The sequence below is a fragment of the Schistosoma mansoni genome, chromosome W (assembly GCF_000237925.1).
Source record: "Schistosoma mansoni strain Puerto Rico chromosome W, complete genome".
In the NCBI taxonomy this organism is placed as follows: domain Eukaryota; kingdom Metazoa; phylum Platyhelminthes; class Trematoda; order Strigeidida; family Schistosomatidae; genus Schistosoma; species Schistosoma mansoni.
In genome coordinates, this window is record NC_031502.1 from 37233810 (window position 1) to 37253462 (window position 19653).

General features: G+C 39.1%; 2 protein-coding genes across 2 annotated transcripts in view; one reads left to right on the top strand and one right to left on the bottom strand.

Annotated features, from left to right (window-relative positions):
• The first annotated feature begins 8643 nt into the window (after positions 1-8643).
• On the top strand, positions 8644-17025 carry Smp_046020 (putative protein phosphatases pp1 regulatory subunit). Its single transcript, XM_018789582.1, has 3 exons — positions 8644-9093; positions 14680-14991; positions 16468-17025. Exons 1-3 carry the CDS (start codon positions 8821-8823, stop codon positions 16864-16866), a joined length of 984 nt encoding a protein of 327 aa, XP_018655010.1. The 5' UTR covers positions 8644-8820; the 3' UTR covers positions 16867-17025.
• Positions 17026-17743: 718 nt separating this feature from the next.
• Positions 17744-19653, bottom strand: part of Smp_046030 (hypothetical protein) — a gene marked incomplete at both ends in the record, with an annotated part of 22796 nt that continues 20886 nt past the window's right edge. The window contains one exon of the mRNA XM_018789583.1: positions 17744-17917. Within this exon, the coding sequence (XP_018655011.1) occupies positions 17744-17917 (174 nt within the window). The remainder of the gene's footprint in view (positions 17918-19653) is intronic.

The following is a 19653-nucleotide window of genomic DNA, read 5'->3' on the forward strand; positions in this document are numbered from 1 at the left end:
CATCCGGTCTTTCCGAAACATTATCGACACAACGTTTTCAATATGTTGCACAAACTTTCTCATCCAGGTGTTCGAGCAACCATCAAGCTCACAGAAGAACAATTTTGTTGACTCGGTATGAATGAAGATGTGAGGGCGGGGGTATGCTCTTCTGTAAACTTCCAGAAATCTGAGATAAATAAATCCCCAAAGTAAATAATTCTGTAAGTCTTCGACATCGATGCCGACCTCATCAGTTTTACCAGCCACACTTAGCTGAAGACGTGTAGCCACACATCTGTACCAGATCACAAGCGGGCATGCTGTGCCGTGCATCACTTCCAACTACCAGTTAAATTAGATTAAACATTGTCCGATATATCTATAACTTTCCATACATATCTTTAAACTTCTCTATTTCATTGGACAGTATTGTCATTTATTTGTTTCTTCGCCATGTCTTGTATTTTAACCCTTATTCAGGTCTTTTCTGATTGCAAATTATGGTTTTCGTTTCTTCTCATCTGGACTATTATTATTTGACTTTGGTCAAAGACTTGCCTTTTGTTACTAAGTTAACTGTTGCACGTTGCCAAACAATTGACCATAAGGTGGTTTTTAACCTCCGACTGTCTGCTTGGAAAGGTAGCTTGAACCCTTTCCGATAGATATCTGATCCCATTTTGTTGGAAATATCTTTATTGATTCCCAGGTATCGAACCTTTATTTATTTACTATTCCTTTCTATTATATCCTGGCGAAGACATAAGTACGGGTAACTCCCAGGACCTATTAATGAACGATTATTCTATATATATATATATATATATTCTTATTGTATAACCATTCAGTAACTAGATTATGTATATCCATATTCATCTTATTATAAGCTTTATTTTTACCTACAGATTACTATTATACTACTTACTGTTCCTAAATTATACTCAGTTTATTGATTACTGTCTCCCATGTTCACGGCCACATTTGGCCTGATCTTGTACAAATATTATTTTCTATTTTATGGTGTGATATGGTCTGTTTGTCTAGTATATAAACCGAGTATGTTTGGAATAAACGATTCGCATAGATTCGCATAACAGAAGCTGTCATTGGTGTTCTGGACTCGAGTGGAAGGGCTAGGCGAATAAAGGACCAATAAGGACGCTAGATTATTCATACTGATCGAACGTCATTAACTGTCACAGTGTTAAGGTCGGGAAGGTCGTATTTCTATTGATGGATACTTCACGTGATAAAAGCCGGACATAAAAACCAGTAACGAATTAGGATACGTCCTTTGTTTATCTTGTAAAGCCATAACAAATTGGCTACAACCTTTAACAAGTCATAACACTTTCGTTGTTTAGTACAGCCGTTTGTGCTAGAGAAATCCTTGACTATACCGTTTAAATCAGAGGAGGTTTTGTGGAGAATTTAGTATTTTCACAGTTGAAATCATGAGTCAAATGAAGCTAGACCACCATCGAAAACCTGGAAGCACTGGACGGCCGTTTCGTCCTATTATGGGACTCCTCAGCAGTGCGCATCCACGAACCCGCTCTCGCGAGCGAGATTCGAACCCAGGACCTACCAGTCTCGAGCCGGAGCCCTTAACCGATAGACCACTGAGCTGGCATCCAACGGTGTTAATGTCTAACTTCAACCTCTGATCTATAATCATATGCTCACTAGTGACTGACTTCAAGAGATATTTCCTTGAGTTCTAGTGGGAAGCAGTGGCCAGTGGAGTTCTACCAAGTCTGTTGTAGAGATATCATCTCACTGAAGACAATTGGTGAACGGTCGCTCAAAATCGTGGATTGGTTGAAGTTAGACATTAACACCGTTGGATGCCAGCTCAGTGGTCTATCGGTTAAGGGCTCCGGCTCGAGACTGGTAGGTCCTGGGTTCGAATCTCGCTCGCGAGAGCGGGTTCGTGGATGCGCACTGCTGAGGAGTCCCATAATAGGACGAAACGGCCGTCCAGTGCTTCCAGGTTTTCGATGGTGGTCTAGCTTCATTTGACTCATGATTTCAACTGTGAAAATATACCGTTTAAGGCATTTTGCACGTTTGATACGACGTGTTTTCTTTGTTATATTAGAACCGTTTTATATTGAATATAGAGTTTGTGTTTTCATATAATTTGATACTAGTCACTCAAAAACGCTTTGTACGCTATACAGAAGAACGTAATTTGACCTAATAGACTAAACTTTGATTCGTTAGTTATACGTTCAGACAGAATACTAGCATTTCGGTCGCTACAGATCTTACATTCTGGAAATCCTGCGTAATTGGGTTTGCTGACCTTTCACATCACGCTGACTCGAACAAACAGAACCAAAACCTGCATACGTTTCAAATCGTAAGCAGCGACTGCTTATATTACGAAGGCTGAAAGTTTACCGGATGAAGTCAACGAGTTGCGTAAACTAAGCCATGCTAATAGAATTCATCTGATATAAGTATCTGAACCATAAAGATCCAAAATCACAGACTAGGAGAAACGATAGAATGGCCGGAAAGGGAGGTAATACAACTCTTTACCTACATCCTTTTTTGGGAGTACACAAAGTGTACACCCATGAGTTTAATAACCTCGATGAATGTGAGTGTTCCACAATGAGATTGTTTGATACCTGAAGATATCAAATCGGAGTCATGTAAAGAAAGTTTGCAGTGAACACCAAGTACGGCAGTTGAATGTTAGGAGTGGCACCTCCTCTCTTTTCGTCCCAGATACGCTTGTATCCCAATCTTAGGAGACTTTGATCTTCCTAAGTCAACTAAGACACTCACTATGGTGTTGATAACTTCTGAAGCTCAGTTCTTTAATGACATTGCGTAACTGGGATGAGACCAGCAACTTGGAGGAGAAACTGTCAAACAATACTACACTTAAACTCCACCTTTAAAAACGAATAATTTATTAAGTCAGAACCTCTTAATCCTGACCCGTCTTAGAAAAGGTGATCACTTGGTCATAGCTCCCCGTTTTATCAGCGAAACAGGACTAAAACGTTCCACTGACACAAAATATCGGAATTTCAAGTGTGTGGATGTATCAGATTTAAAGGACAGTTTAAAGTGGATGGACTTGGAAGCCTATCATTAACTTGATATGGGAGCTCACTGAAATTTCTTACTGAACGCGATCTTGACTGTTACAAGTCAGTCCTTCCTTTAAAAGGTCCCCAAATGCTATAAGCAGCCTAAATTCAAGAAGAATTTTGGTAGTACTTGATCCTGACTACAAGATCTTTGAGGTTGAACACAGAGTGACAGGTTCATGTTTAACATTTAACATTTAATATATTTCAGACTACTTATACAACTAAGATAACCCTCCTTCAGAGGTAGCTGGAGCTGATCTAAAATCTCACGCTAACAATGACCAAAATGCCTTACGAGTAAACCGTGCACTGTGAATGTTGAAGCTCATCTTCAGCCTGCTTGACAGGATGCTTTTTCAATCAATATTCAATAGATTTATTCATCATCATTTAAACTGTGAGGTATAACGTTTCCTCCCTCATTCAAAAAGTATGAGCCTATACTAAAACGTATCCAAAAGTAAACCAATAAACTACTTCAAAGGCTCAAATTCAAACATAATGAAGAGCGGGTCGTCACCCAATAGAGTATAAACAAATCAGAGGTGACGGTCTAATGGTTAATGGCACCACAAACACTCCTGGGGACTCGCTTAAGTACTTAACTAAGCCTAGTCCCAACACAGAACTTAGGGACAATAATTAGAAATAAGAGATGACAAGCAAACCTACCCTTTATCGGTGATCAAATTCTAGGATTTGCTGACGGCCGAGTCGGTCCAAAAAACTTCCCAGGAGTCCTTCAAGAGGGAACTTGACATGTTTTTTAAAACCAAGGACACGATTTCGTCATAATTTACTACCATCCCCTTTTTGTCCGCTAAACATATCTAGGTCAGTACCCGAAGGCATTGATGATTCGCTGCTACTGTATACGAAAGCTTACTAAGTGCTGGTTTGTTTCATTCTGTTCAAAACCATTGAAATCATCCCCATGTGGGAAGGTCTTAGAAAACTTACTTCCCATAATTATGATGCCAAATAACTCAACATAATGAGGTCTTTTTTAGAAAGCAGTGAGTGACTTGTAACACATTAGTTTCTACAGTCTTTATTGACTACCCATAGACCAGAAATAATTACCATGCTATTAGACCCAAGCGTGAATCTAGAATAATGATATCACTTGGTTATATTTGTGTACACTTTCGAACTGAAGGGGAAGCCGAAAGATCGAAGAGGAGTCTGATATTTTGACCGTTGAATTCTTTTACGATATAGCATACTGGCTGCGAAGAGATGTTCATCAACAAGTTATACGAATTTATAATAATAGCCTATAAAACAGTATACAGTTATCCATGTGGCAGTGGAATAACACTTAATCGTAATCTAATGATTCTTCAAGCTGATTAGAGCACGCCTTAGATTTGTTTCTGTAGGTTGTATGAATGATGAAAAGTGATAACGGTTGAGGAAGGTCAAAGTAACGGATTCTTGGTTGGTAGGTTAGCAAAATTAATCACTGTGAGGACAGACTAAGTTAAAGTGATGTGACCTAACATAAATATTACTGAGCAGTTCCTTCCTAACGACCTATTTAGGTGATTACTGATAAACACTCTTACATCACGCTCCCTTACATCAAAATGGATACCACTCTCTTGAAGTGAGCTCTGAAAATTGGCAAAAAGTTACTTAGGTTAAGAAATATATGCTACCAAGCTTATCTGGTGACATTGTACCCTCAGTCTGTAGGACATAGAGAGATCTCGAGGCAGGACGAATAATAGTTTGTCGGGCTTAAACTCCCGGCTGGCCACGTCTTAAGGCCATCAGTACCCCACTAAGGAGGAGCGAGCTGTAGCGGTAAATAAATCCCCGAAACAAATAGTTCTGTAAGTCCTCGACATCATCAGTTTTACCGGCCAGACTTAAATGAAAACGCTCAGCCACACATCTGCACCGGATCACAAGCGGGCATGCTGTGCTATGTATCACTTGCAACTTCTAGTTAGATTAAACGCAGCTCAATATATCCGTAACTTTACAAACATGCCTTCGAACTCCTTTATTTCTGATTTCTGATTTGACTAGGTTGGTATCCCTCGATTACAAAGGTTTTATGTGCAAAAGCGTTGTTACGCTCCCAACATCCATTTCATTTTTGGAGGTTTCTTTATTGTTTTAGATCCTCAGGAAATAAAGAAGATTACTTTTAGTGTCATTCTACTATTTATCTTCATTTAATAAACTGCCACGGAGCTGTAAATCACGAAGAATAAGCATTTCTCTGTTTCTGCCCATGTTAATTTTCAGGCCTTAAGGTGAACGCCGTTTATCGTGCTATATATGGACTACTATGTCACTTTAAGAGACATGGCTTAAAAACTAGCTTAGAGTGTTTCTGCTTTTAATTATCTCTTTAGATGAGTCTATGTATTTTCTCATATAATGAAGGGGTTAACAAACCGTTACTGAATCATCCTAGGCGGCAAAAATTTGATTGGTAAGCAGATGAGCGTTACGTATTAGGGAGCAGATGTACAATATATATATCCCCAGGGGAATGAGTTATCCAAGTATTGTTAACTTTGAGTAGCTTTAGTATAAACTGTAAGCTTCTCGCAGATGGCAACACATAAACCTGTCATCAACATCTATACCTGTTAGCAACACCGGCTTATCTTTCCATTTCGCTGCAAATACTAAAAGAAGTAATTAGGGATTGTCGAACAATGGTTATACAAAAGTACATTCGATTGTACGCCATGATGAAACAGGTCCATTTAATTCAGCATCTGTGGTAGTTGTTTCATTATCTGTATAAATATGGTAGACACATCTTATTGACAATAACAATTGCCTGTACGAGTACGATATCCTGGTGTCGGCAGCTGCACCTCATTGTTACCAGTATAGATCACAGCAAAATAAAGTCCTTACTTTGCACGTGGAGTATGGGGAATCTGCAACTATTAGAATTATGCTTTTCCTGCACGCTGGAAAACTTTTAAAGAATTTAAGAATTCATCCCATATCACGAACCCTTGAGATAAGATTGCCTGACGGGAAGTATCGGTTACTTACATACTTACTTATTCACGCCTGTCACCCCCGATGGAGCATAGGCTGCCAACCACCATTCTCCAGCCCAATATGTCCTGGGTCTGTCTCCATTTCACGGCGTAATGTTCTCTTTGGTCTTTCTCTTTTCCTTTAGCCTTGAGGATACCAAGTGAGGGCTTGTCTTGTGACGCAGTTGGGTGCTTTCCTTGATGTGTGTCCTATCCACTTCCAGCGCTACTTCATGATTCCTTCCTTCTCTAGAATCTGGTTTGTTCTCTTCCACAATAGGCTGTTGCTGATAGTGTCTGGTCAACGGATCCGAAGTATATCAGAGAGTCTTGCTTTTCCCTTTGTGTATATTGAGACCTACTGCTGCTGAGGCTGCTGCTAAACTGGTCGTCTTCTCCTGCATTTGTTGTTGCGTTTGTGATAGGAGAGCCAGATCATCTGCGAAGTCTAAATCGTCCAACTGCATCCTACCTGTCCACTGTATCCCGTGCTTTCCTCCAGATGTTGACGTCTTGATGATCCAGTCGATCACCAGGAGAAAGAGAAAGGGTGAGAGTAAGCAACCTTGCCTAACACCGGTCTTTACCTCGAATGAGTCGGTGAGTTGTTCTCCATGGACGATTGGGCAGTTTAGTCCATCATAGGAGTTCCGTATGATATTGACTATCTTCTCAGGCACTCCGTAGTGTCGAAGAAGCCTCCATGGTGTTGTCCTGTCCACGTTATCAAATGCTTTCTCGTAGCCAATGAAGTTGACGTAGAGTGATTTATTCCATTCGATTGATTGTTCCACAATGATACGTAGAGTTGCGATCTGGTCAGTATACGATCGATCCTTACGAAATCCAGCCTGTCGGTCTCGAAGTTGGGCGTCTACGGAGTCCTTCATTCTGTTTAACAAAACCCTGTTGAAGAATTTTCCTGGTACTGAGAGAACACTGATGCCCCTGTAGTTATCACATTTGCTGAGATCGCCTTTCTTTGGTATCTTGATCAGAAGTCCTTCTGTCCAGTCTGCTGGCACTTGTTCATCAACTCAAATCTTGCTGGAAAAAATATAGAGTATCTTTGCAGCTACTGCTACGTCTACTTTCAGTGCTGCCGCTGCAATGTGGTGAAAGGCCTGGAACTTATTGCTGAGGGCTATCTTGAATTCGATGAGTCTGTCAGCATCTCGAATAAAGGACGTATTAAACTTTTGTGATGTTATCCGCCCCGTTGTCCAGTGCTTCTTAAATTTTAATTTCATCTTGGCGACCAGCAAGTGATGATCTGATGCTATATCAGCTCCTTTCCTGGTTCTCACATCTTCCATCATCCTCCTGAACTTTTTGTTGATGCAGATATAGTCTATTTGGTTCTGTGTAGTGTGATCCGGTGAAGTCCATGTGGTTTAGTGAATGCGTTTGTGTGGGAATATAGTGCCTCCTATGATCAGTTTATTGAAGGCACATAGGTTTGCGAATCTCCCACCATTTCCTTTCCTTTCTCTAAATCCATGTCGTCCCATGATGTCTTCGTATCCAGTGTTGCACATTTTTAACCTTGTCATTTAGGTCCTACATCAGAGTGATTAAGTCCTTTGTTGAACATTTCTCGACGATTGACTGCAGCCTATCGTAGAATTGATCTTTAATGTCTTGATTGCAGTCGTTGGTAGGCGCATAGCATTGGACGACGTTGATTGTAATGACCTCTTTATTCGGGTCACGGGATTCCCGTCCTATAAGTGTTTTTGTGGATAGTATCAATGCAAGGCCTTGTGTATGTGGAGCATTTTCTTCCTCATGGCCGGAGTATAACAGCAGCTCCCCTGAAGTTAGTCTTTGAAGTCCAACCTGCGTCGAATGTGTTTCACTGATTCCGACCACCTCTAGGTTGTATAATTTCATTTCTGAAGGAACTTGGATGAGTTCCTCGGTCTCTCACATTGTACGAACATTCCATGTGCCTAGGTTAATGGTTGCTCTGGCTGTCAGAAGGGGCATCAGCCTTGTGATTTCTGAATGAACTCGGCTTTCATCATGAGGCGTCATAACTCTTCTAAATGAACACCTTCCAACTCTTAGAGCAGAGTTGAAATGGTCTGAATTATTTTTTCTGATTAGCGTGTTTTAGCGAGTTAGTGTTCCACGGGATGAGTTCGCTAACCCCATGCCTGACCCTCCTTTATCCGGGCTTGGGACCGGCAGTAACCGCAGGAGGGCCCAAGACGGAGTTTAGCATCAGTTAAGTCGGTCGAAATACTCTCAGGAGTATTTAACGCTACATCACTACCGAGAAAGCTGACGGAAATTTTGACAGTTACAAAGGAATGAAATCTACAAATCCATCTGCTACTAGCTATAGTTCGACAATTAAAAGTGCGACTCAAAGGTTTTCTTCAGCTGAAAGGTATATGAAAACACATAATTATGCGATATTCATCGTTTTCCGATATATACATGTCTTCTAAATGTAAACATACTACCGAATTGGGATGGCCTACAAACATCTCAGCGACCTAGGACACTTCAACCATGAAATGACCGCCTTGAAGGAGCTCAAGGTCGCCGAACAGAGAGCGGTAATTTTATACCGCTGCACCAATGTTATGTCCTTTTAACGGACTGTTATTGATCAGTTGTTATCTTCACATTGAATACTTAATGTTGCGAGTCATTTACAGGTCATAGAAATTCATTATAACGCACTTGGTGATTTTCTGATGGATGACCAGAGTAAACCTCAGCTTCAAGACGGGGTCGCGGATCAGCAACAGTCAGATGCCTTCGAAATTGATGAGGTTGATGTACCTAACGCAGACGATGAAGAGATATACCTTGAACATTGCCGAATCAAATGTATCAGTAGACTGGACCGGTTCCCAAATGTTCGCCTATTATGTCTTCGAAATAACTTATTGAAGAAGTTGGAAAACTTCGAGCCTATCTCTCAAACCCTTGAAGATCTGGACGTTTATGATAACCAAATCACCAAGGTAAACTTTACAATTAAATTTGAATGACCTTTTTCTTCCAGTGTAATTTGTAACAGTGTTATAGGTCTACAGTATACGATATATAATTGTTCTGAAATTACTGTTAACTTGCTGGTTAGGAAGATATTGTTGCCCATCAGTTTATACATGGGACTGGTCTTCCCACTCGCTGGTTACACATACGTATTAACTCGTCGTGAAAGTGGTTAGCTTAGTGTTACCAAACAAATAATACGTCAGTGCTACCAGAGAACCAGTTACACCTCAAACTAACATATTTTACCTTGTTATCATTGAGTTAATCGAATTAATATGGTGACTGGGACTCATTGTCACTACCCATTCAAGTAATACTAGAAATATCTCTTCCAATCTGTACTAAAAGTGTTCCTGAGAATTAAAATGTGTAGTTTCTCAAAATCAATGCTGTCAGATTGACAACCTGGGTTTTGGCAGCAGTGTCTTGTCTACTAGGAACGATCAGCATCTTTACCAGTAATGAGTATGCTTATTAAACATTTGATTAAAAGACCTTTTATATCCCTAAACGTAGGACCTGACTCAACCGCGCGTTTCAAAAAGGGCAGTGACTTTCATACTTGTGATTATCGTTGCTTTTGTGTATTTGTTGCATCAAAAGCATTCTTGGTCTACTTTAACTTGAATTTATTCAGTTAAGGTTTGAAATTTTATTGAAAACTTTGTCTCGTGGTTCCTTTTTTTGCATATACTCTGACACGTTATTATTGTGATCATATTGTGTTTTAAACCTAATCTGATTACAATGGTTGGCAGTGCATTCAAATGTGGACAGCCAAACTGTTTGTTCCCCGTAGATGAAGGGATGAAGTGTGATGAATGCAGAAAGTGGTTCCACAAGATGTGTACCCGTCTCAGTCCAGCTGCATACAAAAGATGCTCTAAGCCTAACTCGCACTGGCTTTGTATGTTCTGCTGTACTAACAAGACGATATTAATCCGGGAGGCTATGAGCCTATTGGCTCTAGCCTGTAAAAAGAACGATAGTGGGTGCGCTAGTAACGCAAGTACTGACGGTGAAGACTGTGTCAGTGTTGTAAGTGCTGTTACAAAACGCGCTAAACAACCTACTCTAATTAATGACAAAGTGAAACTTCCGTTACAACAAACGAGGAGTAAATCACCACATGGTATTGACATGAGTAATCATGCATCTTCAGTAGAAATTGAGGACCCGGATAGAACCGTCACCGTCCCCAATAGTCCCGATGCAGCTGTCCTGAATGACGAAAAATGGACCGCAGTAAGGAGGAAAAGAAAAGGAAAAAAAGCTAAAGATAAAGCACACTTGGTTGACAAGTCATTGAGGAACTCGCAGTCTGAGTCACTCAATGCACTATCGCACTCTGATAAGACGGCAGAACATCATCCTAGTATATCCGTAGCATATTACCAGATAACACTAAAGGTGTTCAGGTCAAAAAATTAGTTAGAATAGGTAAAAGGGCCGATGACAGTGTTCTACCCCGACCGTGTGGACTCCTTAAGGTAATCTTAGGGTCGGAGAAACAACGTGATCTTCTGTTAAGTAACGCTCGAAGTCACGACAACTCTGACATTCGAATTAGACCGGATGTGTCTCTTGAAGATAGAATAAAAAGGAAAACGGCACTAGCTGAACTAGAAACCCGTCGACAAAACGGTGAAGAAAATCTCCGATTAGCGGGTTTTCGAATAGTCAGGTCTTGGAAGCGAATGCTACCAAGGCCTGTGTGGATAGGTCGTTCTCCCTAGGAGTTTTATATGCCAACGCCCGTAGTCTAAGACATAAATTCTACGAGCTAGGAGCATTAGTGTACAAATTAAGGCCACTCATTGTAGCTGTGACGGAAACTTGGTTAGTCCATGACTTCGATATCACCCCAGAATTATCCGGATATCACTGTTTAAGAAGTGATAGACATAGATGCAGGAAAGGAGTTGGCGTCCTTCTATACATAGCCAATAGTATAAATATCCGCTCCTCCGTCTGCGAATCCCATGATAGTGGAACTAGTGAAGTCATTAGCTGTGAGCTCACTGTCGGATGTTGTACATTTGCACTCGGTGTCATCTATTGCAGCCCAATCTGCTTAGCTGACGACTTTATTTTAGAGCACATTCGGCTATGGAGTGCAAATAACAGATGCTTGATATTAGGAGACTTTAATGCACCTGACATTAGTTGGACTGAGATGACCACGAAATGCTCTGTAAACTCATTTGATAGCAGGCTCTTGGAAACAGTAATGGAACATGCATTAGTACAGCATGTATCCAAACCTACACGTTTTGGTGTAAACCAAGGTTCTTCTCTGTTGGACTTGGTAATTACCCATGAGACTGAGGATATTGCCAACCTAAATATTCTTCCCCCGTTAGTAAATAGCGATCACGCTGTTTTATCATTCACGTTTAGAGCTAGCGACATGATATACGATCAGATTAAGCCTCGCCCAAACATATGGAGAGCTAACATACCAGCCATTCAGGATTGTGCTACTAAGATAGATTGGTCAGTAGATACTAGCTCATCAGTTGACGAGGCGTGGACTGTGTTTAAAGGCAAGTTTAGTGCAGTCACGTCCCCGTTCATACCGTACTTGGTGCCACGTTGACCGAACAATAGTCCACCGTGGATAAATAAAGAAGTTAAGAAACTCCTTATGCGTAGAAAAAACACTGGAACATGTTCATCTCTACTGGCCTAGAACAGTACGGATCTAGTTATTGTAAGATTAGAAATAATTGTAAAGCGTTAATTAGTAGGACTAGACGGTCATACGAAAAACAATTGGTTAGGGATTGCAAACATAGTCCAAAACGGTTATTCTCGTATATAAAGAGGCGAACTCAGAGAAGTGATGGAATACCATCACTTTTGATACAAGAAAATCCGTTAAGTTTGGCAAGAAATGATACCGAAAAAGCGGAAGCTTTTTCGGAATATTTCAGTAAAGTTTTTTCTACCTATAATGAGGAACGATCACCTATTCATTGTGATTGTGGCGACTTGTTGATGGACCCTGTAGTTATTAAGAAAGAAACTGTTTTAAGCCTACTCCAGCATCTCAAACCTGATAAGTCTAGTGGTCCTGATGATATTCATCCTTGGATTATGAAAGCCCTCTCAGATGTTATTGCTGAACCCTTAGCGATACTGTTCGATATGTCCCTACGGCAGTCCAGATTGCCCAGAGACTGGAAGGACGCAATAATCAGTCCGGTGTATAAGGCTGGGAGTAGGGATTTAGTTAGTAACTATCGACCCGTCAGCTTAACTAGTGCAGTTGTAAAACTAACGGAAAAATTATTGGGATGGCTGTTATAAACTACGTGGAAAGACATGATCTATCATGGTCTATCATGTTTGACAAATCTTCTCATTGCAAGAGAAGATTGGGCTGAGGCAAAAGATCGCAATATTCCTGTAGATGTCATTTTCATAGATTTACGTAAAACCTTTGATAAGGTTTCCCATTCTGGTCTTAAATTGAAACTAGAAAGTTTTGGAATTCATTATGCAGTCATAGACTGGATAAGTGACTTTCTTCATGAAAGGAGACAACGGGTAAGAGTAAATGGGGCTCTCTCATCGTGGGAACCAGTAAAAAGTGGCGTCCCCCAAGGTACGATTTTAGGTCCTCTTCTCTTTTTACTTTATATAAATGAATTACCAGCTATAGCTAAGTCATCCGTCCTACTATTGGCCGATGATATTAAGATCTGGAGACCCATATATAGCATGTTAGACAGAATAGTTTTACAGGAAGATCTTAACTCATTAGTGGCATGGATGAACGGGTGGTCACTAGAAGTAAACCCTAATAAAAGTGTAGTTATGCAATTAAATAACTACAATGATTCGTATCACTACACAATATGTGGACTAGTGTTGCCCAAAGTAAGAAACTATAAAGATTTAGAAGTCATACTAAGTAATAATCTCAAAACAACCAGTCACTATAAGGCTGCTGCTGCAAAAGGCTATAGGGTATTATAGTCTATTCGTAGATCTTTCCGGTATCTGGATGGGGAAATGTTTAGATTATTATACCCAACTTTCGTACGGCCACATTTGGAATATGGGATTCAAGCAGCGAGTCCTTGTTTCAAATATGAGGCGGATATGTTGGAACGAGTCCAACGCCGCGGGACAAAAATGGTAGAAGGCCTATCTTATGAAGACAGACTGAGACACCTCAACTTATTTCCGTTATCTTACAGGCGAATACGGGGTGATCTAATATTGGCATATCGTATCCTGAACGATGACCTTGGTACTAACATGTCCTATCTTTTCCTCCCGTCTAGGGCTGGTCATTTGAGAGGACATTCGAAGAAAGTCCAAAAACCGAGATCAAATCGTCTACGTCTGGAGTTTCGTTTCTCGCGCCGAGTAGTGAATTACTGGAATTCTCTACCAGAACACGTAATATCAGCACCTTCTGTTGATATATTCAAGACGAGATTGGACCTCCACAGTGTAACAAACTGCAAAGATTAAAATAGGTCACTAGACCTCCTATCCTTATTACTGAAGACTGATTATGTATCGTCGCCAGTCACCACACTGCAAATCAGCGGGATGAAGATTTTGGAGTCGAAATGACATCACTCACGGTGGAGGACTAAATATATAAAATATAGTGAGGGAAAAACAGTCAAGACTAGGAGACAGATTGAAAAGTTTAGAATAATATTTAGTCTCAAGGTTTAGATAAGGCTAACTAATTAGAGCAGTTACGTCACTGCCCAATCTCCCTATTTTGGGGTGACCAATTTCAACCCATTCCAGTCAGGATCTCCAATCGCAGATCATACTAGTATTCCTAACTCTAATTAGGATATCTGTACTTGACCCTACTTATTTTAACAATCGAGAACCCATGTTATATTCTAATCGTATTCCTGAAACGACAATATGTGATTAGTCTGAGACAGTTACCGAAGACTGCAGATAGTTGGCATATATACCTTATATTTTCGAAACCTATTACCAAACCCTTGGTTATTCAATCAGTCTTTACTGGTCAATGTTAAAATCACGTTACTCATTTTTGAGCATCTATAAATCCTCAAGTATACTAAAGTTAAATGCACTTGTCGGCTGGATCTCGTAAACCTTCAACGAATAAGTTGCTTAAAGCACTTTACGTATCCTCGGCCGCTGCGCACGTTGAAGCTGATCAGGTCAAACTTCAAGTGGTTAAACAAAATGAAGTTATTGACTGATAAGATCTACAAGACAACAAAAATTAAGGGTTAATTATCAGGTGATGTAAATGATATTTCGTTGTTTATGACGAATGTTTTCTACATACTCGTTCTTTTTCCGCCAGTTTCCTCAGTACTATTACAATCGCCATATTTACTATTATTTGATTGCCTTCACCCTCACCATCATGTTTACAAAGTTTGTCATCATAAACGGATAAAATGAACACAGACTTAATTTCGATTCAAACTGTTACAAGTTAAATATATAATCCGTAATACAATCATGTAACGCTATTATAAGCCTTACTATGACAAGTCTTGTGACGCTTCCATGTATCTTCCTTTCAGATTGAAAATCTAGAATGTCTCATAAAGCTGACTAATCTTGATTTGAGCTTTAACCGGATAAAACGTATCGAAAATTTGGAAAATCTAAGTAATCTCCGGAAACTCTATTTCGTAAACAATCATATCTCAAAAATAGAGAACCTGAGCAATTTGAAAGACCTAGAAATGTTGGAACTTGGTTCAAACAAAATAAGAAAGTTAGAAAATTTGGATGAATTGGAAAAACTGACTCAACTTTATTGTGGTAAAAACAAAATACCAGCAATTGAAAACTTGGATAACTTGACTAATCTAACAATTCTTAGCATTCAGGTGAGTATATTTGCTCATATTACATACACCAAGACATATTTTGGACTTGAAGTATAGCTTATACAAGCTTTCAAAACAAACAATCTTACAGGTGGGCGTGAAGTAGATAAAGTCACAAATGCAAAAATGTGTTCGTAAAATTCTCTACAAATGAAACTGAAAACTTCCAAACAGGTTGGATAGAGGATAGCACAAAAAGCAGCAAATCTAGAATCCGCGAGTGAGATCGTACTATTGATGTAGTAAGGTACTTTTCATAGATAACCAGGACCCCTAGAAATCCTCCGCTTTCACAGTGGGTTGACCTTAACTATGACATACTATTCTTACTACTATGGTTATCCGACGAGAAAACTCTAAAAGTGCAGAGCTTACACGTCAAGAAACATTTACAAAAACAATACGTGGTCTAATTCAACTACTCGTCCGTTGGGGTCCGTGTTCGCATTCAATTTAACAAAACCGTCACTGTTGATCTTTTTTCTAGGTTCCACAGAAAGAAGTAACGGACCAGAACGTGTCGGTCACCCACATACTTCTAACCGCGCTTAATCTTATCCTCAGTTAAACCCTTCCCAATATCTCTCCCATCCGCATTATTCCCCTATTTCCTCTGGCCCCATTTCTTTCATGGGCGACTATACTACGCCGAAGTCCGTTGTTTCATGTAATAACGAGTAAGGTTGGAAAACCTATTAGAGGCCGCAAGCATTTAATGACTGACTTGGTGTGTCTAGCCACCATCTACCCTATCTCTTAATGCTTGTCTACATAAGAGGGGGGTTAAAAGAGCTGAGGTTGGGGATATTGAAACACATCCATGGAGATGTTGACTACTAGTTCGCGCTGTGTCCAAAAGCGCAAATCTCCTAATTGTAGTCATAACTCAAGGGGGCTTTATATGACACGATTTAAAACCGGCTACATTGTCGTAGTAGCGTTTTTCCTTCTCTAAATAGACACTAAACCTCTAGTATCTCAATGTTGTATCAAGTTACGACCAAAATATTGACTTTGTTGTTAAAATCATATCACTTGTAGTCGCCACTAATGGAAGTTCTGTCCAACCTTAGTGAGATAGTACAAATTAAGAGACAGTCATTCTAAATAGTGCTGTCCGACTCGATCATTGTAATGTAAGAGTAACAGCCCTCACTCGAAATTAAACAATTTATCTGACTTTTTCCAAAATATGATTCGTAGTAGCTATATGGTTAAGTTCATTTTTAAGGAAACCCTTATCATAACACTAGCGGACAATAATCGAGCACCCATGAGTATAAAACTATCTAGATTGTGTATACTGAGCTTGTAATTCTCAAACTTGTTCTAGTTGACCGAAGGCAAAGCTTCAGTTTCTACAAAATAACGTCACAAGGAAGCAGTATTACAAGATTCACCAAGTATCCCTTTAATGATTGTCAGACTACTAATGTTTTTTATTTGTCTTCATCTTCCATTTAATTGATAATATAGGGTAACAGACTCACCAAAATAAATGGATTAGCGAGTCTTGTTAATCTGGAGCAACTATATCTGAGCGAGAATGGGATAACAGAAATTGAAGGCCTTGAAACATTATCAAAGTTACAAATTTTAGACTTGGCATACAACTTCATATCGCAGATTCAAAACATGTCGAATTTGGTAAATCTAGAAGAATTTTGGTGCAATGACAATAAGATATCTGACTGGGAGCAGCTAGGAAAGTTAAGTGTATTAAAAAAGCTACGAACTTTGTATATGGAGCGCAATCCAATCTATTTTCTAAGCACAGACCGTACAAAACATGACTCTAATTACCGACGAAAAATACTATTATCTCTACCGAATCTTCAACAACTGGACGCAAATCTTACGGGAGTTGGGATCTGATTACAACTTTACTGTAATTGATTTTTCAAATTTTTCCTGCGGCTTCAGATCTATTGTTTTTAAGCTTCGCATAGAATTGTGATTGAATTCAATGTAATTTTTTATAGATGTATCTGTGTTATACATTAAGATCTTACAATACACAGCTTACAAAACTAATGTGTTATTAAATTTTCTACTTACCGATGACTAAACACAACAGTCTATTAGTGTCTACACTTATTTATCTGTAAAGCAATATATGCCATTAAAAGAATGTATAGGTCCTGACCAGATTCAAACACAATCCACTCACGGTGGGGATACTTTGCTGAAATAACGACGTTCAATGATGAGTGCACGATGCATAACTAATGCAAGGCAGTGACCGCACAAAAATCCTTAGTCGAACCCCATATCCGTATACCAAGTGACTATCTTGAAATCAGTAAAAATACATCTAGTTTGTGTTTATTGGCGCACTACAAAGAGGGCATCATTGGGCTACTAATAAAAATTGATGGAATGAGATGTTGATCATGGTAAAGTAATAAATACCGTTGTTCCGACCAACATTCACCTTTGTAAACATAAACCTCACGGAAGTTAATTTAACTAACGTTTATAAGCAGTGTATTTTTATCAATCCCAAGGATATATTTGATTTGTTGCAAGCATCTCAAACTGTGGTAATATCATTACTTGGAGTCATTTTGTCACAAAAACTACTGTACTAATAATTTGAAAAATACACTTTTTAATTCATAAGTTTCTGTATATATATGGAGATTATTCGTAAACATATATATAGTTGATTTAAGCAATGTTTTGTTATCCGTCATCGATAAACCATGCAACTTGCGATAACTTAATGAGCATGATAAAAAATGTGCAACGACTACGTGTCGTCAAACATTATATCTAAGTCAGGGAAACCTAATCCACGTATCGCGAATAGTTCAGCTCGCTTCTTGGCTAGTTCTTTGCGCGAGGCTGTCTGTTCTTGCTGGAGCTTATAAATCTCTTCTTCTGAAACTCTTTCTAGCTTCTCGTCGATGTTTATTTCCAGATTCTGTAAAGGAAGGAAAAGTTAGGGAAAAAATGCACTTCGTGAACAAATGTATAAATGAATTGCTTACTGTCTGTGGGCAAATCGTTTAAGTTCTCAACTTGGGCGACTGGGCTGTACTCGTAGCCCTCACTTCAAATGCAGCTTGGACCATACTACATAAGAGTTTACTTTGTCAGTGACGCTCACCTTACTGATAGTTTAGTAGTAATTGGCTACTGCTGCATATTAACCAAAGGGGATCAGATAAAATGAGATATTTCATTCAGATATAGAACTTAGTGACAATCTGATAGGGATAATTATCTACTAATATTTATGTCAGTGACAGCAGGCTGTAGCGTCCTATACATATCCCCTATTAGATATTATTGCCGAATGTTAAGCAGATCGGGATCCAAGCAGGCTTTGGGCATCCGAGTTGAAGCTATCAACGACTGATCTAAACCACAACACAATTTAATCAAGGCACTACCATAGACCAGTTTTGGAGTACGTGCCACTAATAAGAGCATGTAACTGTTCTTACCTATATTTATATTCAGGTGACTGGACATTCTTGCAGCATTTTAAGCTAACCAAACTATCACATGGCTTCATCAAAACAGTTACATAAATGCGTGGGCGATCGACCTCTGGAAAGTTATTAACTTACCAGATTAAAATTCTATAGACTATACATTAACAATAATTTGAACAGACGAATTCTACGTGTATAAATCAATAACAGATGTTACTGTGATGCTTTGTTTTGAGTGATTATAATAAGTTCCAACGAACGTCTTTTGGTACCGCTTAAATTATTATTATTAACAAACAGACCAGTAGAAACTATTGAATGAGATTCGGGTGAGGATCACTTTCTATACCTATTAATTAGGGTTTATTCCAACAAAAAGTTACTATCACAAATTAGGATTTCCATTTATGTGGAGTAAGTTGTGAAAGACCGTTTTTGATCATGTCTGGCTAGTGGCAATCACTGGATTTGTCGGAAAGTCCATCTGAACTAGAAGTGTAATTACATGACTGGATGAACATCTATTTATCCGATCTACTATGTAACTTTGTACACCTCTTATTACGTAATTTCGACAGTTTTCTGATTAATATTTTAAAATGTACATATCTAAGTTTGACCTTATTATGTCGAACTATTGACCACAACTTTTATTATTTTGTTATTCTTATCACTACTAGTTTACTTGTATTATTACTAACAATTTGTACTTTTTACCCATTATGTATGGTTATACCACCTATTTAACTGTGATTATTGACTGGTAAATTGCCTTGATTGGCTTAATATTTTCATATAAACAGATATGTAAATTATAGTAAAATCTAATGACGACCGGTTATTTGTATTATTCAGTCAGTCAGTCAGCTACAACGTAGGACCAGGCACATATATGCATCGGTCCAAGTTGCCATACCTCGTGAGCACAACAAGATCAACACCGGATTCATAGTAGTTAATTTAGTGGTGGTGGTAGTATATAAAGAAAGGTTGTATATAAGGATATAGTACAGGAAGGAAGAGAGATATGAAGCAATTTTAATCTTAAGGTTTAAGGGAAGATAAAGAGTGTATATACCTACGCCATTGTGATCGATTCTGAGCCATGTCACCTAGAGTCTCCAATTATTGGTTACGATAGTCACGCGGACCCCAACCAGGTAGTCTGCATCTGCCAACATGGCTCAGGCTAGAAGTTAGTGACTTCAAGCACTGATGC

What these genes read in the sequence shown, in the direction of transcription:
- Smp_046020 (XM_018789582.1), top strand. Translation starts at nt 8,821, where the DNA reads ATGGATGACCAGAGTAAACCTCAGCTTCAAGACGGGGTCGCGGATCAG. An exon ending in ATGATAACCAAATCACCAAG is followed by an intron (nt 9,094 to 14,679) that starts GTAAACTTTACA and finishes TCTTCCTTTCAG; the next exon opens with ATTGAAAATCTAGAATGTCT. An exon ending in TAACAATTCTTAGCATTCAG is followed by an intron (nt 14,992 to 16,467) that starts GTGAGTATATTT and finishes TTGATAATATAG; the next exon opens with GGTAACAGACTCACCAAAAT.